This window comes from Mycteria americana, chromosome 5, assembly GCF_035582795.1.
Source record: "Mycteria americana isolate JAX WOST 10 ecotype Jacksonville Zoo and Gardens chromosome 5, USCA_MyAme_1.0, whole genome shotgun sequence".
NCBI classification, from domain to species: Eukaryota; Metazoa; Chordata; class Aves; order Ciconiiformes; family Ciconiidae; genus Mycteria; species Mycteria americana.
In genome coordinates, this window is record NC_134369.1 from 67,749,807 (window position 1) to 67,776,863 (window position 27,057).

At 38.1% G+C, this 27,057-nt stretch overlaps 1 protein-coding gene across 1 annotated transcript in view; it reads right to left on the bottom strand.

The window, feature by feature from the left end:
• The window catches only part of LRRC9 (leucine rich repeat containing 9), a 67,562-nt gene that overhangs the window by 4,054 nt on the left and 36,451 nt on the right, over positions 1–27,057 (bottom strand). The window contains 20 exon segments of the mRNA XM_075501650.1: positions 5,313–5,357; positions 5,359–5,382; positions 6,780–6,902; positions 7,637–7,857; positions 8,245–8,391; positions 8,394–8,421; positions 13,348–13,483; positions 14,409–14,551; positions 16,312–16,503; positions 16,940–17,008; positions 17,010–17,060; positions 17,407–17,414; positions 18,358–18,391; positions 18,394–18,567; positions 19,715–19,836; positions 20,839–20,922; positions 20,925–20,984; positions 22,027–22,122; positions 23,614–23,769; positions 24,227–24,234. Of these exon segments, the coding sequence (XP_075357765.1) occupies positions 5,313–5,357; positions 5,359–5,382; positions 6,780–6,902; positions 7,637–7,857; positions 8,245–8,391; positions 8,394–8,421; positions 13,348–13,483; positions 14,409–14,551; positions 16,312–16,503; positions 16,940–17,008; positions 17,010–17,060; positions 17,407–17,414; positions 18,358–18,391; positions 18,394–18,567; positions 19,715–19,836; positions 20,839–20,922; positions 20,925–20,984; positions 22,027–22,122; positions 23,614–23,769; positions 24,227–24,234 (1,921 nt within the window).

A 27,057-nucleotide genomic window follows, 5' to 3' on the forward strand; every position in this document is an offset into this window, starting at 1 on the left:
CATTTTCAAATGTAAACTCATTACAGGGGATGGCTGGCCCAGGGCTGATAAAAATTCAGCTTTGGAAGGATCTTTACAATATTTTAAGATACTTAGTAGTTCATAAGTCTCACTTTGTGACCACCACTTCTTGTAGCAACTCATTTAAGGCTGTGTGCCAGTCTGGGCTGATTTGTTAATTTTGTTAAAACTGGGTACAGTACAATGACAATGGTGATTGCCTCCTGTAAATCATCTCTAATTCAGCAGTGACAACGTTAAAAGAGATTTAATCAATAGCACAAAAAAAGAAAATATTATTCTGTACAGAGTGTTCTGGTGTCTACCTACTAAATAAAGTGCTAGCCTACTTTCTGCTGGGAAAATCTCTTTTGAAGCTTAAGATCAAAAGCAATTTTTGAGCTTAAACACCACCATACGGTTTCAATTCTTGCTTTCTAACAAGCATTTTAAAAAGCACAACTAAAATGCAACTGACAAACTTGAAAAATCTTTTGTGTTGTTCCACTTGAATGATCTAATGAGAAAATGGCTCAGTTCTGTTGTAGCTAATGAGGTATAACATCTTCACTGAACCTGAATATAAAACAGAGATTTCTCTAAAGATACAGTCTTAACATGCTTCTATTGCTTTACTCATTCTGCCATGTTTTTATTTAAGTGATGTCCAATGAATAAAAGCACAGGTCAGTTTTGAAATAAAACATTTACACATGAAATTACTCAATCCAAAAGTGCTTTGAACTCTGTATACAAGCATTGTGGCTTCAAGTGGGAAAATGTGTTTCACTAACTTACTAAGGTCCTGAGTCTGCAAACAGAGTTATTAATGTAGCCAGACAGGGATCTGTGATAACACATTTTTTGACAGATGAAGTTCTGAGTCAGAACCCAAGTGTACATGGATTTTAACCTATCTGGTTTTGGCAGTGACCTACTATCAATGTGAAGACTGAGATTTGGCAAAACAGTGAAGATACCACTAATATCAGTATCAAATAATAGCATTTATTCTGGTAGTACCTAGAAGCTAATAAACTGCTAAAGGACTTTATTTATACAATAAAATATTTATGCCAGGAAATTTATACAAGGTTACAATATGGACATAACTCATAGGTGTGGGAAGCATAAGATAACAGCAAAGTGGTTAGATCCAGTGCAACAAGTAGTATTTGCAGCTCAGCAACAGTTTAGATGTGGTTGGGCATAGTGACTGCTTCATGGCAGTAAAAAATTTAAGGAGACAATTGCAGTGGAATAACCTTGTGGTGTAGGTGTCTACTGGTAGTGCTTTTCATCTATAAAGCAAAAAGGTTGAGGAAAAGCTGGACAGGTTGATGAGGATGGGAGAATAAAACCAACTGTACTGATGCTTCTCATCATCCTTAGTACTTACGTTTTAGATGTGTAAAAGAACTGTTTCTGTGCTCCATCAATATGAAACTGAGATAGGAAGAGAGAACTGGCTTGCACAACACAAAGTGGGAACAGACTCCAGATCTCTTCATTGCTCTATTGATTCTTCTGGGGAAATCAATGGTTAAAATGCATACCGCAGTCTTTTAAGCTGGAAGGAAAGAATTCTGTTCATCAAACAAATCTCCAGAGAAGTTTCGAACTGTGATACAGAAAACATAGGTCTGCTGTGGGACAACAAACTGTTTCAGTCAGTGGGGTCTTAGTGATAAACAGAACCACAGAGACAATGAACCTTCTGTTTGTAGGAAACACGTGCTGGGCTAGCCTCCTCTCTGACTCCTTGCTGTTATTGTTATTCTTCTATTTAGGATACCTAACAGTGAATCCTACTAAAAATCTCTGTTCCAGTGAATTTATACCGTAAAACAAGATGAGGCACACCCAATGAATGCAGACAGACTGACAGATGGGTGAGCACAAGAAAATAATGAGCAATAAAATTGGTCAGTGTGACAGACAATGGTCACAGCAGATGCCTAACTGTTGTGAAGCTTTCTTTTGGTTTCATAGTCAGTGAGAATTTCAGGGCAAGGTCTGGAGGAAAACAACAAGGTAGCTTGTCCAGGGAGCCCCTTCTCAACAAAAGGAGTAGCAAAGGTAGAAATATGGCAGTGAAAAAGGGGTGTTGATGACCAGTAACAGTGATCAGCTCATGGTATGCAATTGCATCTCAAGGCATTAGGAGATGACCTCACTCTCAAAAAGAAGCATGGGGATAGACAAGACTGAACCACAGTGATGGAGACAAGTACTTTGATGAGGAGGGACAGTGAGAGCTAACACAAAGCAACAGGTTTACGGGCAAAGCAATACATGAAGAATATTATTTGTGTTAAAGTATTTCCAATGGATACAGACGGGACAAGATAGTATGTTTCAAGACAAGACAATATGATATTGCATTATCAAATTATAGTTGAAAGTAATTATGAAAGTAACTATCTGCAAGAAGAGAAATTGTAATCAGGTGTCAAGAATTCCATTTACTGAGAAAAGATGGACAGAGAAGTTATAATGGTGAATACTGCACTTTGAAATTACATTTCAAACAGTTTAAAACATTCACGCGGCATTCCTGTGATACTGCATTATATAGTAACATTATGAGGTAAGAGAATTAGGTTCCTCTGAAACTTTTATAAAAAATTATCAGACACAGATACCCTGTGAAAGTAGGGTACTTCTGAATATGCATGTTCTTGTTCTGCGTGGACATACTTGCATGATGGTAGTGCATCTGCTTAACCTACGTATGAGGATTTGGTTCACAAATGTGTACCTGCAAATTTAATTTCGCCCCATGACCTCATTCTACCTGTAGTCTAGACCATCCAAAAGCTGTGTAACTGCACAGGAGTATGAACTGAGGGTGAACCCTGCTGGAAAAAAATGAGTGGATTTGCTGCAGCATGGAACTTCAGGGTAAGTGTAAGTTACTACTGGGGGTAAATTTCACATTTCTGAACAATAAAATCTATGGTGTCATCTGTATCTATAGATAGATGAGCCTGAGACTCTAATGGGTCTTTTATAATTTTAAAATGTTTGGTTTGTATTGCAATTGCCTATCACAGGCAAGTCAATGAAGGTATCACAACACCCAAATAGTAGACATCTTCCTGGCAGGATGATAGAAAGAACCTGTTACAGGTTCTCATATTCATTAAATTCTGTGGTGAAGAAAGCGAGCAGATAGTATGTCTTTTATTTTTTCTGACTTTACAAAAGCTGAGATTGCTTCAGAAAGTCTATCTAGAAGGAAAAAAAAAATCTATTTTAATGCTATGATAACCACATTAGGCACCAATTACAGGTGTCTTTGAATATTGTCCTTGGAATTTGAATAACATTTACTTTACTTGTTCCAGGGGCTGGTAGTCAGCTCTCATCCTCTCTTCTGCATTTACTGGCAGTCAAAACACAAGCAATGAACAATAGTTCTTGAGAGAACCCTGTGCGAAGAAAATACAAATTAACCCAGAAATGGGGTCCTTGTCCAAGAAGTCAATCTGCTAGTACCTTGGCTACACCAGTAAATGTCTGAACCAAAGCATACACCAATGCTACTCTCCTAGAAACAGAATCCAAACTGTGCGTAAATGACTATATACCTTTGAGCAACGTTTTTCAACTTTAAGTGCCCATGAATAACTGACACTTTGTACTGACAAAGTGGCATGCTGCGGGCAAATTTATACCTTCCTCATCAAGTTAGCCCTGACCACAGCAGCTTCTCATGGCCCTCAGCACATATGAGGATTCGAGTGCGCTGTGCGTCCTGCAGAGATGTGACTAGGAAACAGCTTTAACAGAAGGCCAAGTGTTGAGATGCAGGCTGTGCTGCAGACAGAAAAGGCTAGCAATATTTTTGTATTTTAATATCCAATGTTACTGAAAATGACAGCTGATAAGTTATCTGAAGTGTGGATCATAGTGGCAGGTACTAACTGATGCTTACTAATACACTGTGAGATGTACTTCTTAATACCACATTGTTTAGGAGACAGCTGAGCCCACCACCTTGATCCCCTTCAGGAGAAAGTCTAGGCCTGCAGTTCTAAAGAAGGAAACCCTGGAATAGTGTTTCCCAAGAGGAATCCATTTGGCTTTTTTCCTTGTGAAGAGCATGACTGTTCTTGCCATTACTAACATTCAGTTTGCTTGACATTCTCCTGCCATTTCATCATCCATTTCAGAAGCCAGTTCATTTCCAAATCTGTATAACCATTTGCAAGTTGGTTTAAAAAATGTCATAAGAGCAAAAATATTCTTTTGAGTCAACCACTGAAAACAGAGTGCATGACTTCACCATATGTATTGCTGCTCCAACATGCCCCTGCCTTCTCTCTTCCCTGTGTTTCTAGCTGTTGCTTTACACCAGACACTGCATGTTTATGGTAAAAGCAAGTTCAGGGGCATTTAGATCTTGGGCTTTCCACTTAATCTTCAAGGGTCTATTTATAAAAACATGCTGTCTGAACTATATTTTCAACTGAAATATAGAAAGCCACATTTTTTCCTCAAAACTAACAATGAAAAATATATTTTTGTTTCCAGTTATGATGCTACTTTAAAGCTTAGCAGTGCTAAGATACTTAAATACATGAAGCTGAGATCCTACAAACTTTATTCAAACACTTGGCCCCACTGAGTTCCACTTGTCCTTTTATGGTTACCAGGAAAGCCTTTTCTACTGTGTGAAAGTGTGAGCTGTTTTCTGTCCCATAGCTATGTATTCATAAAATCAGAAAGGCTAGAGTCTTCTTTACTGTGTTCTAAGAGTTTGTTCCCAGGGATAAAAAAGGCAAACCAACAGTACTACATTGAAAAAGAGAAGCATGTCTGGAAAAAAAGAAACCTGAAATTTCCCTTCAGGACTTTTTCAAGGAGTGATGTGCAAAACAACAAAAAAGATTGCTATTGAGCCATTTTAAAAAGAAAATAAAGTATTTCAGAAATCCTTTAACATTCTTTGACCTTTCTTCACAGATTTGACCTGCTTTGGAATATTGAAAGGACAACCCATCACTGCAACATACTCATGCAAACACGTACATTTTAAATTTATCTTGCAGCACTATGAAGAAGAGTATGCTGAAGAATGAGTGCCTTCTGACCACAGTATGGCACTGAGACAGGCACAGTGAGGCAATGCGATCATCATGCATACTATGAAGTTTTCAACCTTAAAACAGTAATAGCAGATACTTCGGAATGACCTGGTTATGGAGAAATTCTTAATAGTTGTAATGATTATGAAGAGTAAATATTCACTGTATAAAGTGAAATACACATCTAATTTATTTAACAATACAAACAAATATACTCACTGGATTTCCATGTTTTGAGAGCACCTTAAGACTGGGAATAACTTGGAAGTTTTTCTAGTTCAGATGATTCCTGTCCAAAAGTTAAAAAATACACCATATGTCAGGAGTTCTCAAAAATCTTGCAACCGGTATATATATTTTGGGGAAAATACTGGTAATTTTACTTACGCAAATCCATAGAAGAAAATGGGAATTTTGTCTGAAAAGAGTCTGTCGTGGTTTAACCCCAGCTGGCAACTAAGCCCCACACAGCCACTCGCTCACTTCCCCCCAGTGGGATGGGGGAGAGAATCAGAAGAGTAAAAGGGAAAAAAACCATGGGTTGAAATAAAGACAGTTTAGTAAGTAAAGCAAAAGCTGCATAGGCAAACAAAGCAAAGCAAGGAATTCCTTCCCTCCTTCCCATGGGCAGGCAGGTGTTCAGCCATCTCCAGGAAAGCAGGGCTCTATCACGCATAAAGGTGACTTGGGAAGACAAACGTCACCACTCCAAACGTCCCCCCCTTCCTTCTTCTTCCCCAGCTTTATATGCTGACCATGACATCATATGGTATGGAATAGCCCTTTGGTCAGTTGGGGTCAGCTGTCCCAGCCGTGTCCCCTCCCAGCTTCTTGTGCACCCCCAGCCCACTCGCTGTGGGGTGGGGTGAGGAGCAGAAAAGGCCTTGACTCTGTGTAAGCACTGCTCAGCAGCAACTAAAACATTTCTGTGTTACCAACACTGTTTCCAGCACAAATCCAAAACATAGCCCCATGCTAGCTACTATGAAGAAAATTAACTCTATCCCAGCCAAAACCAGCACATTCTTAATCCCTTATTCCATACTATTTGCATCATGCTCAGGTACCACACTGTCCAATACAACCTCATTAACCACCACCACCCTTCCCATCCTTTAATATAATACAGAGATATAATTCCCTGAGTCTATGGGCCACTCCTGTGAAATGTCTGTAAAATGTCCATAAATGTCCACAAAATGTCCACCGAGTTAATTTAGTCCATGATTTTGGGCTCCATCTGTTATGGTGGTCACTCAGGACAGGAGAGGTGGTGTGTTGCGTGGAGTTACTGGGCACCGATGCCCAGTCGGGTCGGGTCACTGCTGCACTTGCACTGCTTCTTGTAAGACTTGTCCCCCCATTGGTTCAGGTGGTTCCTGCTATAGTAATTCCCGTAACATGTAACTCAAATCATGGGTTACAATGATTTAAAGGTATTTCCATTACAATCTCCACCCCTGGTCCTTTTGGGCCAAGTTATAGGGTTTAACATTGCAATGAACCCCTCCCCTTGCTCCTTGCCTGGCTAGCAACACGGGGGTTCCTGCTATAGTAACTCCCATAACATGCAACTCAAAGAAAAAATTACACACATATTAACAAGTTTGATCAGCTGGGTCTTGATTTGTTAAAGAACTATTTTTAAAAAAGTTATAGTAATAATCTGCACACAGAATAATTTACTACTGCGTTGCCATCTAAGGCTTTGAGAGAGGGAAGATGGAATAACACAAATAGTTGGTAGTGACCTTTTTTCCAGACTATTCAGTTTCTACTCATGTCCAAAATTATCAGATTAGTTAAACCCTAAGTAGAAAAAAGCACAGGTCTATTAATATAACTTTAAAATATCCATATATAGGTGCATTCAGACTACTTTATTTTCAGCTCCTTCTTCAGCCGTCATCTGCATGACTCAAAACTAAGAAATCACTTAACAAAATCCAGATATCTTCATTTAGATTAATAGCACTTTTCAACACTCAAGCCACAAAGAAAGCCTTTAAAGTGAATGAAAACTATACCAACATTGCCTTAAAAGCCTTTGTGCTCTCACAGAGTTTTACAGAGTCTGAACATAAATAGGAATCCAGGCCTCAGTCTCCAATTAGTGTCTGAAGCCAGCCAACGAAGTTTATAATACATACATTAGCATTCCAGGTAAGCTGAAAAGAACTGGAACTGCTGCAGGGGTAATTGTTATTTAACATGAGTTGCAGAATTATTCCATGGATTGTAAACCATCAAGGTTTACGTTACCCTACCTGGTATAAGTGATGTTTATCTCTGCAAAACATTTTGAGCCCAGTCCACCTGGAGGGTTCAGTACCTCCTTCTTAGGAGTGAATATCAATCCAAAAATGTTAGACTGGGGTTCTCGTCAGTTTGGGTTCCACTGTAAAGATAGATGAATGCAGCACCCACAGGCAGAACCTCCAATTATGTTTAAGTATAGCTTCCTCTATACTTGAACAAGTGGGGGAACACTGTATTTCTAATGTAATAAAAAACAAATTAGTTTTGAAATAGTAAATATTTACCTTTAAATGATGTCTCTCTTGATTGGTATAAACAAAGTTATTACTTATATATAGCTTTATTAGGGAGTAAGTTTTCTTTAAACCAACTAAAGATATGATTCTGTTGTTCTCAATGGAAATGTAATGAGGCTATGACAGATTTTCAAACACATGTCTTTTGAGGCTGTTAAGATGGTTATTATTTACACTATATCTTGAAAGTTTGGTGAGCTTTGAAATTCCTTGAAAAATAAACAAGATGCACTTAGTATAAAGTGAGCTGTAATAGAAAAAGGTGGCTGATACAGAAGGTACAACAAGTTACAAGTGACACAGTTTGTGTTACTGGGTCCAGCTGTAACTAGATCAATGATCAATTAGATCATTAAACATAAATAAATATTCACATTTTAATAAGAAATACTTATTTTGCTGGAACATAACTGTTCTGCGTCACTCTCTTTCTTCAGTTCTGCTAAAGACACACTCAGATTTTTGAAGATTTGAAAAACTCACTCTGTTGGCAGCGAGTAAAAACTCACCCTCTATAATATTTCACTAGAAAGAAACATTTCTACTGTGTCTCAGCTTAACAGCCTGCATTATCACTACCATGGTAAATATAGTACCATCTAGTGTTGAAATGTAGTTTTCATCTGAAGTGAGTTCTTCAAGGTTAAGACAAGAGTCTATTCCATCTGTTTGTGTGAGATTGTTGTTGCTAAATGATGCCCATCTTAAATGCTCCAATTTTTCCAAGCTGGAAATTTTGAAGAGTGTTGGTCATCCAGATTTAAGACAATGATCTGTAATAAAACTCAGTATTAGAATTGAAAGAAACCGACCAGTCAATTAATCTGTAAATTAATTCCACCTATTTATTCTGTGCTCAGTTTCTGTGTGTACATTTCCTACTAATATCAATGGCAACTTCTTGGATGCAGGATGTGATATTTCCCCATTATGCAACAGAGCTACTCATCTTTAATACATTTCAAAAAACTTCAGCTTCTCCTCCAAAACCAAGAGCTCTACAATGTAAGTATGCCAGCTCCCAAACGTACCTTTGCAGCTGAAGCTATCTGAACATAGACATTTTTTCTTGTCTGCATTAGATCTTAGATAGTTTTGTTCAATTTAAATCCTTCTGCAATACATGATTATTTTATTGGCTAGTCTGCTTTACACATCCTCATTCTACAACAGGACTTTAATGGAAACAGGATTTCAGCCTAACACCAAGGCTGGATATTTAGTCTAGAAGAGGCTGAGTGCAAAGCCAGAGCAGAATTTATCCTAACTTTATAGTTCTTCATGCTTTTTATATACAAAACTAAGTACTCTTTTCTCTATATCATAGATAACAAATTCAGTAATTTTCTTGTTTGAAATATTCTTGAACAGAAACAAATAAATGTCGATACTGAACATATTTTGCTGCCCAGGTTGTGAAATGACTTTCTTACACAGGATCTGACTTTAGACACCTGGCAGCAAGCTTCCTGTAAAGACAAGGCTGTCAGTGATCCGATCTATAACCTGTTTGTATGATGACGACTCCTCCTTTCTGATAATACTACAGTATGTTAGCCAATCATTGCACAGTGGAGAAAAGAAAAGATCACAGAGTCCCAATCAAAAAAATTCAAATTGTATGGTCGGGGCCCAAAACATCCAGTATTGTATCGAGACTGTATCTAAGACAATTATCACTTAAATATTCAGTGCCGTTAGACTGGCTTTGGTGATAATTAAAGAACATTTTTTGGCTATATTATTTTATTTCCCAAAGTATTTATCTTACCCTTTATGAATCCCTTCTCTCTGATGTCACAAAACTTATATGACATATGCTAAAGCATTAATTTTCCTGGCAATTTTTCTAAACATGAATTCCCTAATGCAGATAGAATGAAACGCTATGCTTATCAGCAGAAATGTGTTTTCCTCTAGCTATTCTATATTCTAATAACAAATTGAACTGACAGAGAAGCTTTTAACCTTTCATACTGAGTGGATTAACATGATTTCAGCTGATGGATCAGAACAGGTTAGGATGACCTTGGATCTTCCTCCACTGATTCTTGTGGCTTTTTGTTAGCTCAGTTTCCTAAGGAAACAAGGCTAATGTGATTGTGCTATCCGTATCCATCTGCTAGCCTTACCACTAATTTTTAAACCTATTGGTGAGTTTCGGCCCTATCTGTCAGACAAGCACTACTCGACTTCCTACAAATTCTATGAAAATGAGCAGCTGAATTAGAGTTACAAACTGATGATCCCAGTGAAGGAAAGGCTGCAATATTGGCTCAGCCACAATGCCAGACACTAGAGGATCCAGGAGAGACCTGTTCTGAATGATCTGAGAAACTCTGAGACCTCACACATGATTAGGCACTGGATAACCCAAAGAAGGCTCTTTCTTAAGGCAAACCAATTTCCTTCAGTCCTCCTGCTCATCAAGTGACTGCTTAATTAGTTTATAATTTTAGGTAGTCTTTCAAGGTGAGAGATAATGTTCAAAGGGTTATTCTCAATGTTTGCTGGTTTGAAATTAGACCTACTAGCTCTCTTCTTGCAATCTGTTTTTCATATTGGTATTTAGTAGAACTCTGTGAAATTTTAATCCTGCCTGATCACAAGAAATGGATTAGTATAGAGAATTCAGTATGCATGTGGCAAAGCTCATTTGGCTTTAGACATGAAATATGCCTAAGCCTCTAAATCTTAGGGCAGGGTATATTTGAAGGGTCAGTATTATAAAACTGTGTTGCTATGTGCATTAGAGAATTTATGTTTATAGAATTTACTAGGAGAACTAATGTTTCAACATTATACTTCTGTGACATCAGAAAAAAGTTGGGTTCAAAATTGGCAGAATAAATAAGCTAAGCATAGCTACTGAATTTTCTAATGAAAAATTCTCAGGGCCAATCTCTACTGATCAGGGAGAGAATGCAAAGGAGCTGGCTGCAATTTCCTGAATCAGTCTGGTTCTGTCATTATCCTTGCCACCAGCGTCCTTGCTCTTTAAAAAATTGCTCAATATTCTTGAAGCTTCACTGACACTTTCCTTTGAAATACTTCCACAGCATTTGGAATTCTTGGAATCCTTAAATGAAGCAAGTCGATTAAGGACTTTGTCTTGCCTTAGGAGGCAATTCTTTAAAAAAACAAGCAAGTGTATCTCATGAGCACGTCCTTTATATAGCCTTGGTGTTTTAAAAAGGGCAATTTTCATATGCCAAAAGCAGTCACGAGCAAAATGAGTGACACAAAAACTTAAGCTAAAAAGTGTAAAGGCTAGTTAGGAGAGTTTTAAAGATGCAGAAGGTTAAACACTAAACACTTCATCATTACACCCTTTTTCATTTACAGTTAAAAAAAATCTTCATCCTTTTAAGTTTATAGACTAAAGCAAATATTCATGAGCCCTACTGGATCAGGCCAAGGCCCTTTTATTCCACTGCAGCAGAAGTGAATGAAAAATAGGAAAAATGATAGCAGTGAGAATAAAACAGTTGTTAGAAACACAGATTACTGAAAATGAAAGCTAAAAATGTCAATGAAAATTTGATGGCTAATATAATCAGAGATCATAATCAGGACCTAATGAAATTCAAGCAATGTTATAGGCTCAATCCTATCTAAGGATTTTAAAATAGTCAATCAGAATAAAGAAGAGAAAGATAGTTTCAATGTGTATTTTTCTCTGCCTTTGGGAAGAACCATGATGAGAGGCTCATAATTTACATGGATTAAAAAATACTTTGTATTTCATTAATAACTAAGAAGAATCTAAAACTGGAACTACTCATGTTAAAATTTCTGAAACAGGCATTTTTCAATCAAGGATATTAATGAACCAGTTGAAGAACTTTCTGAGCCACTCATCAATTCATTTTATACAAATGATGGCATGCTTAGGAAGTTCTAGAAGGTTACGAACAAACTGAAGTTATAATATTATTGAGGATAAATAGGATGACTAGAATAGGTCAGTTAGCTTGATACCATCCTTAGGTATCACAGAAACGCTGATATGCAACACAGTAAATAATTACAAGTTAATGGCCTTATTAATAGATTCCAGTATGGTGCATAGGAAACAAACATTAATATTAAATTGCTTTTGAGGAAAATTTAAATGTATTGATAAGATTAATAGCTTCTGTCTGAAAATGTAACAAAAAAATAATGATATCCAAAAGTGAAGGTAACTCTTGTTAAATAGACAAAAACTAGTTAGAGGATGGATCTCAAAATCTAACTATAGAAAGAAAATCATCACTTTACAGAGTATTTTTATTGATGTTCTGCTCAAAATTCTTTTTCTCAATGCCCTAATAAAAAAGAGCAGGAGTCCCTTCCTGGTGAATTAGGAGATGACATAAAGATGTTAGTAAGGTCAGCTATAAATTTTATAATGACTAACATGGTGGGGCTATTTAAAAAGCACATTTCTGCATAGAACAAATTGTAACAACAAAATTGTAACAAATTGTTACGTAGCTAGGAACAGAGAAGATCACACTCACACGATGAAAGACAGTATCTCAGGGACACTGAAAAGGACTAGAACTAATGATAGAAAACCAGATGAATATGAGCTTGCACTGTTGCCACAAGGACACACATATCAGTTAATATTTAATCATTGGACTAGCCAGTAGGATTAGGCAAGCGGAATTATTTCTGGGTATGTCATTATCAGTCCAGTGCTGGAAGTTTCTGCATAGTTTTGTAGGAGGCCATACATAAAAACCATGTGGACATAATGAAACATGTTCAGTAAGGAACTAGAATAATGTCATGAGAAATAAAAAACCACTTTATAATGAGACACTTAAGAAGTTCAACCTAACTTAGTTTCTTTAAGATAAGACAAAGTGGGATGATTTTGGCTAAATAAGGAAAAGACTTCTGGTCCTTTAGAACATCTGGTTTCACCAGAAAGAGACAAAATGAGACCCAGTGGATTAAATTTGATAGTAGCCAAATTTGTATTAGAAACAAGATAGACATGACAGAGAGATAGGAGAGGTAGATTCACTGTTACTTGAAATCTTTAAACAAACACTAAGAGTGGGTTCATACCAGCAAAACAGTATCAGCAACAGAGATCTCTCCATCTGTGGTGGCTGGTTGGGCTTTCTGGTAGGATGCAATTCACTTCAACCTACAGTAACCCTCTAAACTGTTAGGTGACTTATGTCCCCAAACTATTTTTGTTTCTGCACTGTCTATAAAAGGAATGTAGGGTGGCTATTTCAAATGTGGTTATCTACACTGTAGATAAGCAAAGTTAGGTGAAATTAATCCTCATCTGAATGGTTTACTGTAAAATCTGCTGTAGCTCAAAGACATGGTATGAAACTGATGTAGAAATTACCACGTAATGTTTTCTTGCCTGCTTTATGCATAAAGTCAGTCTAGAGAATCTTACTAGTACCCCTTGGTCTTAAAAATCTATTAATGCTAAAAAGACAGTTGCACTGCAAAATAAGTAACTTAAATGCCCTCTTCAGGGTAACCTGGACCTCCTGTGAGGCATCTGGAAATGGCCATTCTCAGAGCTCAGGGACAAGGTGACTATTGGTTAGACTTGAATGTGTTCAGAAATATTTTTTAACCAAAAAGCATAAAACTTTTAACCTAAGACAACAAAAGAAAACTTTTACAGAGATTAATCTAAATGTTAACCTAAATATGTTAAACAGCATCAGGTCTACCATTGAATACCAGTTATTACAATGCATCTATGAATCCACCTTCTTCTTGCAAATTTAAGACAGAATTTTGGTGCAAGGAAATACACTGAGAATGTGAGTTTTTTCTTCATCAGTCCTAGAATATTCTAACAGACACCTGAGGGGACAAAAAAAAGAAAATACTGCATTAAGTATATAACTAGATATATTATACATACTTCACAGCTTAGCATATAGTAAATGGCATAAAATCCTGCTATTCTTGGAAGGGGAAGGTGATATATTAGTAGTCATAATAATTCATAGATCTAATAAGTTTAATAGTTTGCAGGACTTCCATAGATCTTGCACATATCAAGTTTTTAGAGTTTTCAGTACAGAAGGCAGACCTCATTAAAATGCTCTGCATTAACTAACAGTCTGTTTTCTGTGAAGATATTTATCCATTGTTTTGCAGAAGGACATGATCTTACTCAGCATGTGAGCAGACATAGTTTCATTGTGACTGTGCTGTGACCATATAAAAGTTGTGCTAGCATGATACTGAGTTCCAACCTATTCAGCCCATTGAGTGTGTTAGCTTAGAATCGGCCTAGGCTTCAGGAGTGCTTTGGGATATAGTCCAGAGCTTAAGTAGAACAAGTTTGTGCCCAGGGATTAGGAAGGATTGCTTCATATCTGCATATAAAATACTCTGAGACATTACCTACTGAAAAGACCTTAAGACAAGGGATTTGGCACTAGATACTTAAAAAAGCAAGTAGAAGTATTGGTTTACCCTGTTATTTTCCTCTCCATTGTTTCTATTTGGCAAAAATAGTTACTTTTTTGCATTCTGAATTCAGCAGAACTTGAACATGACTGTTTCCAAGATCATGCTAGAATATAATTTTTGGTACCAGCAAAGATCTTTGTAAGTGTTTATTAAATAATTTCTGACCTACTGCCAGAGGCAAGTACAAAACTTCTACCTTCACAAAAACCAGAAAATGAAATGTTCTTTAAAAAAACAACTGTTCCTTAAAAAACCACAACTATTCCTAAAGCTTTAGTTTTCCATAGCACTTGCTGTAAATTACAACAAAACAGAACATCAAACCTGGGTCATCTTTGATCCTGCAATATATTGTAATGTTTTTGCAGCTTCTTCATTAGAAATCATGACTCCATCTAGGTTAGTGAGAGCCTTTAATTGGCCAATGACCCTCAGATGCAATGAGGTGGGCTTGAAGAAAGGAATGAAGTGTTACAATTTTTTTAAATTACCAATATAGTTTACATACAAGAGAGAGACTTGCATTTCCTCTCTGTTTAGCATACTGTCATCTCATGGATGTCAAGAGCTAGAGCTTTGCTATGATCTTCAACACAGCCACTGTGTCATCCCTGCTTACGTAGTTTGCTAGAAATACATGAGACAAGGTACCTTTGGGCCAGTTTTGATTGTCCTCATTTTATGTGACATTGATGGTAATAAACTGTTCTGGAGTCACATGGGCTAACTCAGAAGTTTACTAATCTTATGAAGCTCACTAATATATAAGATGTATTAGTATATGTTTTTATATTTGAGGAGTTTCATTTATGATGTAGAAATATTACAAAAAACAAAGCAAGCTTCATAGGACACGTGAGAAATGTTCAAAGAATTTAGAGATGTCACCGAAACCTCAAGACATCACCATAAACCTATCCCATACATACAAACTATGTTAGACTGCATTCTAATTTAAAATCTAATACATGAAATGCACACTTCTCACACAATGAATAATAATGTCTTTCTTTGTGAATGGAATATAGATGTATTTTGACAGCCAAATAAGCCAAATGCAATCACTTATGAGCTAGATGGTAGAACATCCTCTGAGAGGCAGTAAGGATTTTCTGCTTTGCTCTGAACTGAACTAACTAGACATTGTGGTTGGATGCCTAAGAAACTCTGGAGAAGCACAAGTTTAGTGATGTGTACTACTCAAGAGTTACCATGCTGACACACAAGAGCTGATAGCAAAGAGCATAGCAAAATTAAAAGTTTAATCTGATAAAAACCTAAGTAATAACAATGAAGAACCAGAGACCAAAACTGGTAGCTTTAATTATTTCTTTTTATATCTTAGCATGTATTGAATAGATTCGTTGAAGCTTAATTGACAGGCCAAATAGAAAAGGTAGCATCTTTTTGGAGGCTTCCTGGGTGCCTCAATGGAGTTCTGTTTCCAGTGTTGGTTTGTTGTTCAAATTATTTAAGAGAGGTATTCTATTCAGATAGTGCTCTGTTTGCCTGACTTTGACTTGTACAAAATATTAAATTTAGTGTTAAATGGTAATTAAAAAAGCTTTTTAAGAGCCTTTCAATGCCTCAAATTCGTAAGGTTTAACTCTGCTGATTCTGACTGAGCCCTTTAAATATTGTTAAAATGTACTGATTCAAAGGGAATAAAGAACAGAGAGAAACATTTGTTCCAGAAGCTGGTTGGGCAATAGGAATGAATGAGAGTCAGTAACAGGGCTGAGTATTGGCTTTCTTGCCAAAGCTCCAGCCAACGCAGCTGTGCTGCTGCAGACAGATACATGCAGTAACAGAGAGACTAAAAGTGTATATGCACATCCCCAAGGCTACGAACTGTCTCTGCTCCTACCCTTTAGTGCAGCTGAGACAGCAAAATTAAAGCCAGGGCTTGGGTTTTGATATTGGGCACAGGCCACCAATAAATTTAATTCTCAAGGGAAGCAAAAAAGAAAGGAATTATGCCTCGGAGATGTCTCTGAGCAAAAATGCCACACAGCTTATTCACTTGGTTAGGCTGTGACTACAAAAAGAAGTGAAGGCCCTGTGAGAACAAAGATGCCATATCATGATCATAAGGCTTCTTACATTGCAAGGGCCTTAGAATTAATAAGGTGCAGGACAAGATTTTAAGCCTTTATCACTGTGGTCATGGTTAGAATGCTTTCCCAGGAATTTTAAGCGCTGGTATGTACCTTACGCCATGAGTTGTGTGTGATGTCAAAACTGAATAGGCTGGGAGTGTGTTTATGCAAGATGTTTATAACTTCCTTGGACTTTTTCAGCTGGTTCCAGCTCAGGTCGAAGAACTGCAGTTTGCTTAAGCCTCTAATGCCCTCAAGAGTGATCACATGGTTATGGCTTGCATCAAAATATTCCTGGTTGGGCTGCAAGAAAGTAGTTGTATGGATAAAGTGTCACAAAAGAAACTTTGGTTAAAGTAATCAGAGACATTTAATCTTGAAATAGACTTAATTGGATCCAGTGCCTGGGACTCCCCTTGCTCAGTATTGGGTCTCTTGAGGGAGACATAGTGTGCTCCAGACATGTTACTCTATTTGTTAAAATGAAATGACCATTATAAAGGTCAGATGGGTGATAAAGTGGTATCACTGTAATACTGCGATTCAAATTGGAGACAATATCAACAGGCACCAAAACTGTGGGATGCTAATAATATCACAGTACTCATGATCCTAGTTTAGTCCCCCATTCTGTTCCCCTGTGTGAATCCTGGCCCAATCCTGTCTTGTGAGCACACCCCACAATGCAAGAATATTTATGCTAGTAAATGTTCCTTAAAAAAAGAGCTTAATTTCTTACTAGGTCATAAATATTATTTAAGGAAGTAAATTCATTAAAGCTGATGATAAGCTTTTGAAGTGTTTTTAAGTCTAGAAATATCCTGCAGCTTGCTCAGGCTGTTCCCATTCAAATTCAAAACCTAGGCCAAAAGTAGAACAGAAATTACAATTTTACCGGACATGCAGCCAAATTCTGTAATACTCCATGGCTGCCTTTAAAATGAAAAAGCTTCAACTGATGGAGTGCAAATACAAATACTATCCTACTGGTAAACCATACAAAGACTATAAAATGTCTAACTAAATGTCAAACTAACATGAAATAGTGAAAAGACAATAAAGGCTATGCTGACTCTTTTTCACTTATTTGAAGACTATTTATTCTCTAACTTCTCCCTGAAATAAAAGTGACCCGGGTAAGATGGTGAGTCAGACAGTCAATTGGTTCACAGGAGAAGGGAACAGATGCCACCGACACTAAGGAACTGGCAACTCTTCCATTATGAGAGAGCAGTACGGGAAGAGCGGAGCTGAGCAAAGACAGGCAACAGATACTTAGGAAAAGGCAAAGTGAGATGAGAATTGCTAGTATCTCACTGCAAACACAGATCACTGGAAAGATGGCACTTTGGTAAAATAACAAGAGAATTGTTACTCTCCTCTTTCTTAACATTGCCTCTAAATAAGACTTAGAAAAGAAAAAGTTCATTTGAAACTGTAAAAAAAAAGGGATTGAAAACATAACCGTCAAGTGTAAGAAATAACACCATCTCACAAACTAGAGTTAAAAATGGGACAGTTCAGAAACTACGTCACTGTTTCATGTATCAGATATTTAACAGGGCTACTTCGTCAGAAAAGGTGGCTACTGAAGGTGCCACACAACAGTTATGCACATGAATGCAATGTCAGTATTATGCATATAAATGTCCACCTGAAGAAATGTTTTTCTGTGCAGCTATTACAACACTATGTATTTCTGAAGCGAAAATCTGTAGCCTGCTACAGTTTTCATGTTTTTTTCCCTAGGCTACATTCTTGTGATGTCAAATCTGACAAAAAAATATTTTCAAGAACAAGTGGCATAATGGTATGAAGTCATGTATTTCATAAAATTCAAAAGAAAGTTTAGTTCATGTCCTATTTTCAGATGCATTCTTCTCAAAACTGCTTTTCATTGAAATTACTTGTCCTTTACAGAATAGGAAATGCAATTAGGATTCAGCCCAATAATTGTAATTCACATTCTATAATAACTGATAGGCAGAGGAACACAAATTCTAGTGATGTTAAGTAAATGTAAGCAACATCAGAATCAAGCCCAAATGGAAACCTTAATTTTTAACTTTTGTGTCATGGGCCAACCTGAATAAAAAATTAACAATTACATGATACATTTATTTTACTGAAAATTTGACAGCAATACCTCACCTGTACCTGACTAAATATTGGCCTTAGCCACTGAAAATATTGGGGTTTTTTTTCATTTAAGCAAGCAATCTGAGGCCTCACTTTTACTGTTGGTTCCACTTTCATCAAAACTTCATCATCATGTTTTAAATCATGAAACAGAATAAATCTTTCTGTACTTCTGTTTCCCTCTTCCACAATTATATTGCATGTAGAAGACAGACACTGTTTTTTGAGCTATATAAAATAAAAGGCATTTGAAATTTGTAAACTTTCTAGTTTTTAATTGAATAATAAAATTGAATTTGAATAATTGAATTGAATTTATTTTGAATAATTTGAATTGAATTTGAATAATAAAATTGAATTTAATTGAATAATAAAAATAATAAATTGAATACTGAGTGTAAAATGAGAGAAGTTCGATTAGGAAGTTAATAGCAAACAAGCCAGGAAATCATCTTTCTGTAACAAAGATTTGCTAGAAACTGGGTTTAATCGCCTCATAATCAAAGCACTGCATAATGATTTTGCTTGTAGGGGTTGTTGTGTACCCTACAGAACTCTGGTTAGAGTCAAAAGAACTACACCTATGCACTGAAATTCTCAAAGTCCAAGAATCACAGTAGAGCAGCCTAACGCTGGACCATGGGACCAAGCAGACCTGACTCATCAGTGAATTCGACTCTCTCCTTCCTTTCGCCAGAGCTGAACATCCCACTTCCCCGTACTCTCTTGTTTCTAACAGAGAGAGTAATTCAGAGTCTGAAATGAACCCTTCTACCTTAGCAGCAAGTTATGAAGTTAGATGAGTGAAACAGCAGCATTATGTGCTTGTAAAAATTAACAGAAGGAATCAAGGAAAAATTTGTTCAGAATACCAGCTGAGGAAGAAAATATATTTTTTTTTCCCAAAACTGCACATCTCACAATTTAAATCAAACAACTAAAGATCATTTGTTCCTGCAAGACCCCATGAGAAAAAGATCCTTTGCACAGTCAATACTATAAGTTTTACTTTGGATGTTACCCCAGAGAAAGTAGTTCTTAGTGAGAGAGGACTTAGTTTTCAGCTGCATTTCATTTAATCTGTTGAAACTTAGAGGATCTTTGCTTTCTTTGCTATGCTTTTTACAAGTACAAAATAAGAGCCTCATCCAAATCTCACTACAATGAGTGGAAAGTTTCTCACTGACTTCCACAGAAGTTTTATCTGGCCCTGACAGAATGGACAGAAGAGAATCAACCTTCAACCCAGGCTTTTCAGGTCATGTTAGTAGAACAGAATTTAATTTTACCTACTTGTTTTTTTTCTCTTGGTCTGTGAAATCCAAAGCTTGCCTTCTAATATCACTAAAATCACACAGAAAAACAAAGTTCATACCAGTGTAACGTACTCAAACTCAGCAATGTATTCAGGCAGGGCCAGTTCATGGTCAAACACAAAGCACTCACAATGCCAATGGCTGCAGTCACAATTTCTCTGTTCCAAGGAAGCCCACATTTCTAAAGTGGAGGAAACAGGGTAGATATATTATTGTTTTTTATCTAAGTTTGGTATTAATTTCAGAATGTTAATGAGTCAAAGGTATCTCCTTCCATGAAGATGCATCAGTTTTATTCCTTTCTGCCATTAGACTTTCTTTGCCATACAGACTCACACAGGCTAATAAAGGAGTTTAACCTGGCTATCTAATACCCCATGTACAATAAGCAACTGTCAGATTCCAGCATGAAGATCACAGCCTGCCAAAGACTAGCTTAGAACTTGAGAGCATGGACAGCTCTCCTGCAGTGCTTTTATTGCTGCACTGTCCAAAACCACTCCATCATATTATGGTGTAATCACCTTCCAAATTAGCTTTCATTTCCTCCCTCCTAAGAAACCAGAAACAATCCCATTTCCTTTATAAAGAGACAGATGTTGCTCCCTGTTAGCATCTGAAAGTTTGAAGGGTATGTCAGAGTGAACAGGTAAAATTATTACTCAATTCCCACTCTGTTCTCTTGCAAAAAAATAGGATAAACCAGAATCTATCACTCAGAGGATACATATGATACAGAGATTTAATCTGGTTACTTATAACAGTGTATTTCTCCACAGTACTCATTTTTATTTTGCTTAAAGATAAAGGCTGTGGATTTTAAGGGTGAAGATTTTGTCTGTGGTATATGCATATCGCTCTTTGCAACATTCCCTCAATTCCACTGTACAAACAGTGGGTATGAAACTGCATAAAGTAAGCTACTTTTAGTGTGGACTAATGGCTAAATAGCAGTGTGGCACAGCTCACTGTCACACTGTGAACTAAACAAGTGCAAATATTTTTTAAAGAAAGAGGAATCTTCTTGCTTGTTATTGCCTTTGAAAACATGCACTTCAGCTGAGCAGAGACTGTATTCTGAGGAATGAAACCTCTGGACACAACCCAAAGTCAAAGATGAGTTTAGAATACAAATGTTAATTTCACCTTAACTTTATGGTAACAAGTGCCTACAAATACATACCGTTGCCAGAAGTAGATGCGTCACTTTCTAGGCATTTCCATGGCCTAAATACTGAATTAGCTTCTGGGTAGTTGACTTGATAGATGGATTCACTGCACAAGCTGGAGCACCGCGGGCAAGGAAAACTTTTGCAATCATTGCTTTCCCTAAGTGAGGGAGAAAAGACACTTAATGTTTCTAATTCTAGCTTGGAGGTGCAGATAGGATAATACAACAGTGGTGCTTAATGTAATAACAAGCAGGCTACATCTTGGACTGGCAAATGAATGCTCTAATACGTATGTAATACATATAAATAAAAATAGGTATTTTTATATATTATGGTTCTGTTTTTATGTTTTTTATGAAAAAAATATACTTCGGCAAAAAAGATTACACTGTCAAATTTAACATTTGTAGCCAGCTAATATTTAAAGCCAGTGAAATCAGAAATACAAGTAATTTCATAAACAGTGGAACCTGCAAGGCCAGGACTTTGGACTTGTGTCTTCCAACCTCTTTGTTCCATACTGCAGTAAACCCAGCTTCCTCAAGCTCCCTATGACACCAAGGCCAAGCAAAAGGTAGTATGTGCAGTTGCTAGTCTCAAGCTATATATATATGCTGATGAACTTGCCAGAAGTCCATGCTGACTGCCCTGTTGGCTGATGCTAAATGAACCCTAGAAAAGCTGAGAAATGTCTCTTTTCTTAGTGGGGAGGAGGAGAGGGAAGAGAGGTGTACTAATTTAGGTTAAGCCACATTTCTACAAAAAATTGTAAATACTTAAAGTCAATTGAAATTTGATCATTCCTAAGCCACTGCAATAACAGAGTCACACAGCATGACTGGTGTTTTTCCCTTCAATGCCCTGTCCTGGACACATTTGTGCCCAATATTTTTGTGCCTTTCCTCACTCATCTAGGAAAGATCAGACATATCTAAATATTTCTCACATGAGGACATCTCTCACAGATGCTTCAAACTCCTGTCTGCGGATTACTCCCAGTAGTCCAAGCCCTTTGTGGAGCTTTCTAATACACAGAAATGCCACTGGGACAGATTTCAGCAAAGTTTCAGAGCTCCTTTCAAGGCTGTATATGCCATCTCATGGCCATCTACAGTATTTACAAAATGTCCTTTCTGTAACAGCAATTATACAAGCCATCTAGCAAATATTTTACAAGATCTTTCCAAACTTTGAATTACCATGCTTGAATGACTTCTCAGGATCACTGCTGGTTTTGCCTTCTGCCTTAGCTTATTGTTTCAGAAACTCTGTTCTGGAACATTCACATATGCTGACTGTTACAGAGAAGAAAAGCTTTTTTTTCTGTCAGACTGCTGCAAAGATTAAAGCAAGGGCCAAGTATATTTGACTGAGACCATCCATTAAAAACATAAACAAATTTAAGCAGCATGAAAATATAGCCATGAATTATGATAAGGGATGATAGGCAGGGAAAGCAAAGAATAAGAAAATAGTTTATGGTGTCATTATTCCAACAGAATGAGAGATACAGACAAGAAAATCAGACTGCTAGCTCTGTGGGACAGAGCCCATCTTCCTATATGCTTATACAGCGTTTAACAAAAAGGAATCTCAGTGGGGCCTCTGCAAACTAGCATGATATAAACAATATTAAAGCAAAACGGGACAATAGATACTGTATTTACAAATACAATCTTGCCACCCAAAAATCTGCTCTCTTCTCAGACCAAAAAGAGAAAGGCAGGTGTGCACAAGGCTGGAAAGAAGAAAAGGAGAGCAACAGTGACTAGAGAAGAGCAGCCCTGAATTAATTTTCCTACTTTCTATTCTCTTCCTTCATAAGTCAGAATGAAAACTTCCCTTACCTGAATATTTCCATCCTTGGAGATATTCAAAAGTGGTCTGGACATGGTCCCATGCAGCCTCCTGTAAGTGACCCTGCTTGATCAGGTGGGTTGGGCAACGTGACCTCCAGAGGCCCCTTCCACCCTCAGCCATTCTGTGAGTCTGTGAAAATACCTCTTCTATTCATAATTTCTTACTCAGCATGAAATAATATATCCCATCTGTCTGGCTGTTTTACAGTCTGGAGATGGAAAGGGTCACTGGGACAGGACTTACAGCTTCTAGGGTTATGACTCATCTGACAACTAGGATCCATGCCAGAGGGACCCTATGTTTAGGGCTAGGTATCTGGAGCTACCAGAGATAAATGGAGTAGGATTAAATTTAGGATTAAGGACAAAGGAGGCAGTGATTTAGAGTTAGGACGAGGCTTGCAAGCCAGGACCTGGGATGCTATATTACTAGACTTGAGACTGAAAGAACTGAAACCCCATGCTATGCTTTGTGCTAGCACTGGTAGGAAGAACAAATTAATAGCAACATAATATTGTGTTCAAACAAATACAAATGAAAATTATAAAATAAATGGCTGAAGAAACCACTGAGCCAATCTATTCCACAGGCAGTAAATACAGGTGCTGCAGCTGTTACTGTGGAAACTTCCAAACTAGTCCTGCATCAGTCCCCACAAATTCTAGGGGGGGGGGACACTGATGAGAAATGGTGAATGAGAAGAGACAATTTGCAACAAAAAGAGAAAGGGCAAGGAAAGGACAAGAAGGTGATGAGAAAAACTGGAAAGCACTAATCAGGCCTTTGCCACAGATGGCATAAAGATGTGAAGAATGAAGCAGAGGTAACATGAAGAAATAGGATGAGAACGGGGGAAGAAAACAGAAGAAAGATGAAAAGAAAAATTATGTAAGGAGGGAGGAAAAGACAGCTGCTCTATTCTGTACTATCCTTTACTAAACACCAGCATTCTTCTGTCCACAATGTAGCATACCATATGCACTTCCAGACCCTGGAACTATCCTCCAGCATTTGTAGCAGCTGCTTTTCCTTAACTGGCAATTCAGGGTTGCATACATAAGACAGAGATTCCATCTTTTTTTATTAAAAAAATGCAAAGAGAAGAAATAGGGAAAGACTCCAGGTTTTCATTATGCTGTTGCAAAAGCAGGCAAAAGACAAGAATAGACATTCTGACCATATAAATTTTATACATTGCACAATATTTACTAAGGATAACAGACTATAATTAACAAATTCCATAATACTGATGTTCACAGTAATCATGAGATCACTAGCAAGACTTTTTTTTTTTCCCTGCCTCTTTATAATCAGTAAGAGTAGTCTCCATGTTCTGTATTACATTAAAAAAAGAAATAATTTATTTGCCTCTGGAACCACAAGTCTTGTCTTTGCTGAAGATCCCTAGCAGGCAGGTAGCAATAGCATGGGAAGAAAGAGAATAGTACAATAAATATTGACAGGAGATCCAGAACCTGACACATAGACTACAAAACTGTTGATAACTTATTTTCTTCTTGAAATGCTTTTTCATAAGGATGTAATTTCTGGTGATTTACAACACTGCAGTTTAAGCATCAGCAGGTTAGCGTGAGGATTTGATTAATTATTGCTAGACTTCTCTGCCAAAATAAGCATCAGACCATGAGGTTTCAATTTAAGAACGGTGTTGGGCTGACAGTTGCTTCTCAGGGAAGCTGCATAAATTGCCTATCAGCAACTGGAATGGGCTCTAATACATATGAATGGAGCTGATCTGGCTTATCCATACTAGGAGCTAATACAATGAGATAGTTTTTCATACAACCTGGAAGGTATCCTACCAGCATAATAGAGAGTGCATTGGGGAGCTTCCTGAAAAGTGTTGTTTTCTACAGGTAATATGAAAAGAGCTCCTAAAATCATTAGCTGTGCCAATCTGACTTCCCTATGGGCCAAAAAAAGTGCTGGAAGTGGGTAGCTGAATTGTCTGATACAGATTACGATGTCAAATGATTTCAGGTAAAGCTATAAGTGAGGGTCATTTTATGTTTCCAACTTTAAGTGAAGAGTAGCAAGGGGTGAACAAATCTGTTTCATGTTGTATTGGAATGGACTAGAAGCTCAATAGCGGTGTTTCAGCTATGGGGGAAAATAACTTTTAGCTAAAGGCTTATAGGAAAAAATTTGGAAGTGGTACAATCCACAAAATAATCTCTGCCCACCTCTGAATGTTTCTCATGGCTATGCTGTTTCAGGGTCAAGCCATACCCCACCCCCCCAAACCCACAAGCAAACAAAAAAAAACCCCTAGCCCCCCCCCCCAAACATGCTGAGCCATGTTACGCTATTAACTGAAATACTGCATCTCAGAATGGGCACACTTTGAATCCCAGGGAATGCATTTTGATTTTAGCAGCTAAAATGTCCTGAGCTCAGAGAGCACCTGCTGTCCCTGAGGGAGATAAGATTTTGCTTTCAAGACTGAAAAGGTCTTCCAGCTCCCTCCAAGCTCTCAGCTCTGATTTCTACACACAGAAATCACACATACATTTATATGTATAATATAAATTTTCATATACATATAAACATGTAGGAACCTGAACATATATAAGTCTATGGGACCTGATGAGATGCATCCCAGAGTCCTGAAGGAATTGGATGATGTAGTTGCCAAGCCACTCTCCATGATATTTGAAAAGTCATGGCAGTCAGGTGAAGTCCCTGGCGACTGGAAGAAGGGAAACATTGTGCCTATCTTTAAAAAGAGTAGAAAGGATGACCCTAGGAACTACCAACCTGTCAGCTTCACCTCTGTGCCTGGGAAGATCATGGAACAGATCCTCCTAGAAGCTATGCTAGAGCACATGGAGGACAGGGAAGTGATTCGAGACAGCCAGCACGGCTTCACCAAGGGCAAGTCCTGCCTGACCAACCTAGTGGCTTTCTACAAGGGAGTTACCACATCAGTGGACACGGGAAAAGCAATGGATCTCTCTGGACTTCTGTAAAGCATTTGGCACGGTCCCCCACAATATCCTCCTCTCTAAATTGGAGAGATACGAATTTGATGGGTGGACTGTTCAGTGGATAAGGAATTGGTTGGATGGTCGCATCCAGAGGGTAGCAGTTAACAGCTCAATGTCCAGATGGAGATCAGTGACGAGTGGTGTCCCTCAGGGGTCCGTACTGGGACCAGCGCTGTTGAATATTTTCATCAATGACATTGACAGCGAGATCGAGTGCACCCTCAGCAAGTTTGCAGATGACACCAAGCTGAGTGGTGCAGCTGACACGCCAGAAGGACAGGATGCCATCCAGAGGGACCTGGACAAGCTGGAGAAGTGGGCCTGTGTGAACCTCATGAGGTTCAACAAGGCCAAGCGCAGGGTCCTACACCTGGGTCAGGGCAATCCTCGGTTTCAATACAGGCTGGGGGATGATGTGATCGAGAGCAGCCCTGCGCAAAAGGACTTGGGGGTACTGGTGGACAAAAAAGCTGGACATGAGCCAACAATGTGTGCTCGCAGCCCAGAAGGCCAACCATCTCCTGGGCTGCATCAAAAGCAGCGTGGCCAGCAGGTCGAGGGAGGGGATTCTGCCCCTCTACTCTGCTCTGGAGCCCTCAGCACAGGAAAGACATGGAGCTCTTGGAGCAGGTTCAGAGGAGGGACACGAAAATGATCCGAGGGCTGGAAGATCTCTCCTATGAGGACAGGCTGAGAGAGTTGGGTTGTTCAGCCTGGAGAAGAGAAGGCTGCAGGGAGACCTTATAGCAGCCTTCCAGTACTCAAAGAGGGCCTATAGGAAAGATGGGGACAGACTTTTTAGCAAGGCCTGTTGTGACAGGACAAGGAGCGATGGTTTTAAACTAAGGGAAGGCAGATTTAGACTGGATTTAAGAAAGAAATGTTTTACAATGAGGGTGGTGAGGCACTGGCACAGGTTGCCCAGAGAGGTAGTGGAGGCCCCATCCCTGGAAACATTCAAGGTCAGGTTGGACGGGGCTCTGAGCAACATGATCGAGTTGAAGATGTCCCTGCTCTTGCAGGGGGGTTGGACTAGATGACCTGTAAAGGTCCCTTCCAACCCAAAGCATTCTATGATTCTATGATGAAACATAGTCAATGCACATAAAAAGATGAAAAGCACTGTATTAACTGCACTAAAATTGTAACAATACAGTCACACATATCAAGCCAGTGAACTGATCAGTATGCAAAGAAAGAAATGGATTCAATGGGGGTTCTGTCTCAGCTACAAGCACGCAACTGGGTGTCCCAAGACCATTGCTCCACTGGTGACATGGTTCTACAAGCTGCTTTGGGCAGATGTGTCCCAGTGCTTATGACAAAGATCATGGCTGCATGACAAGTCTCAACCTGATTCTT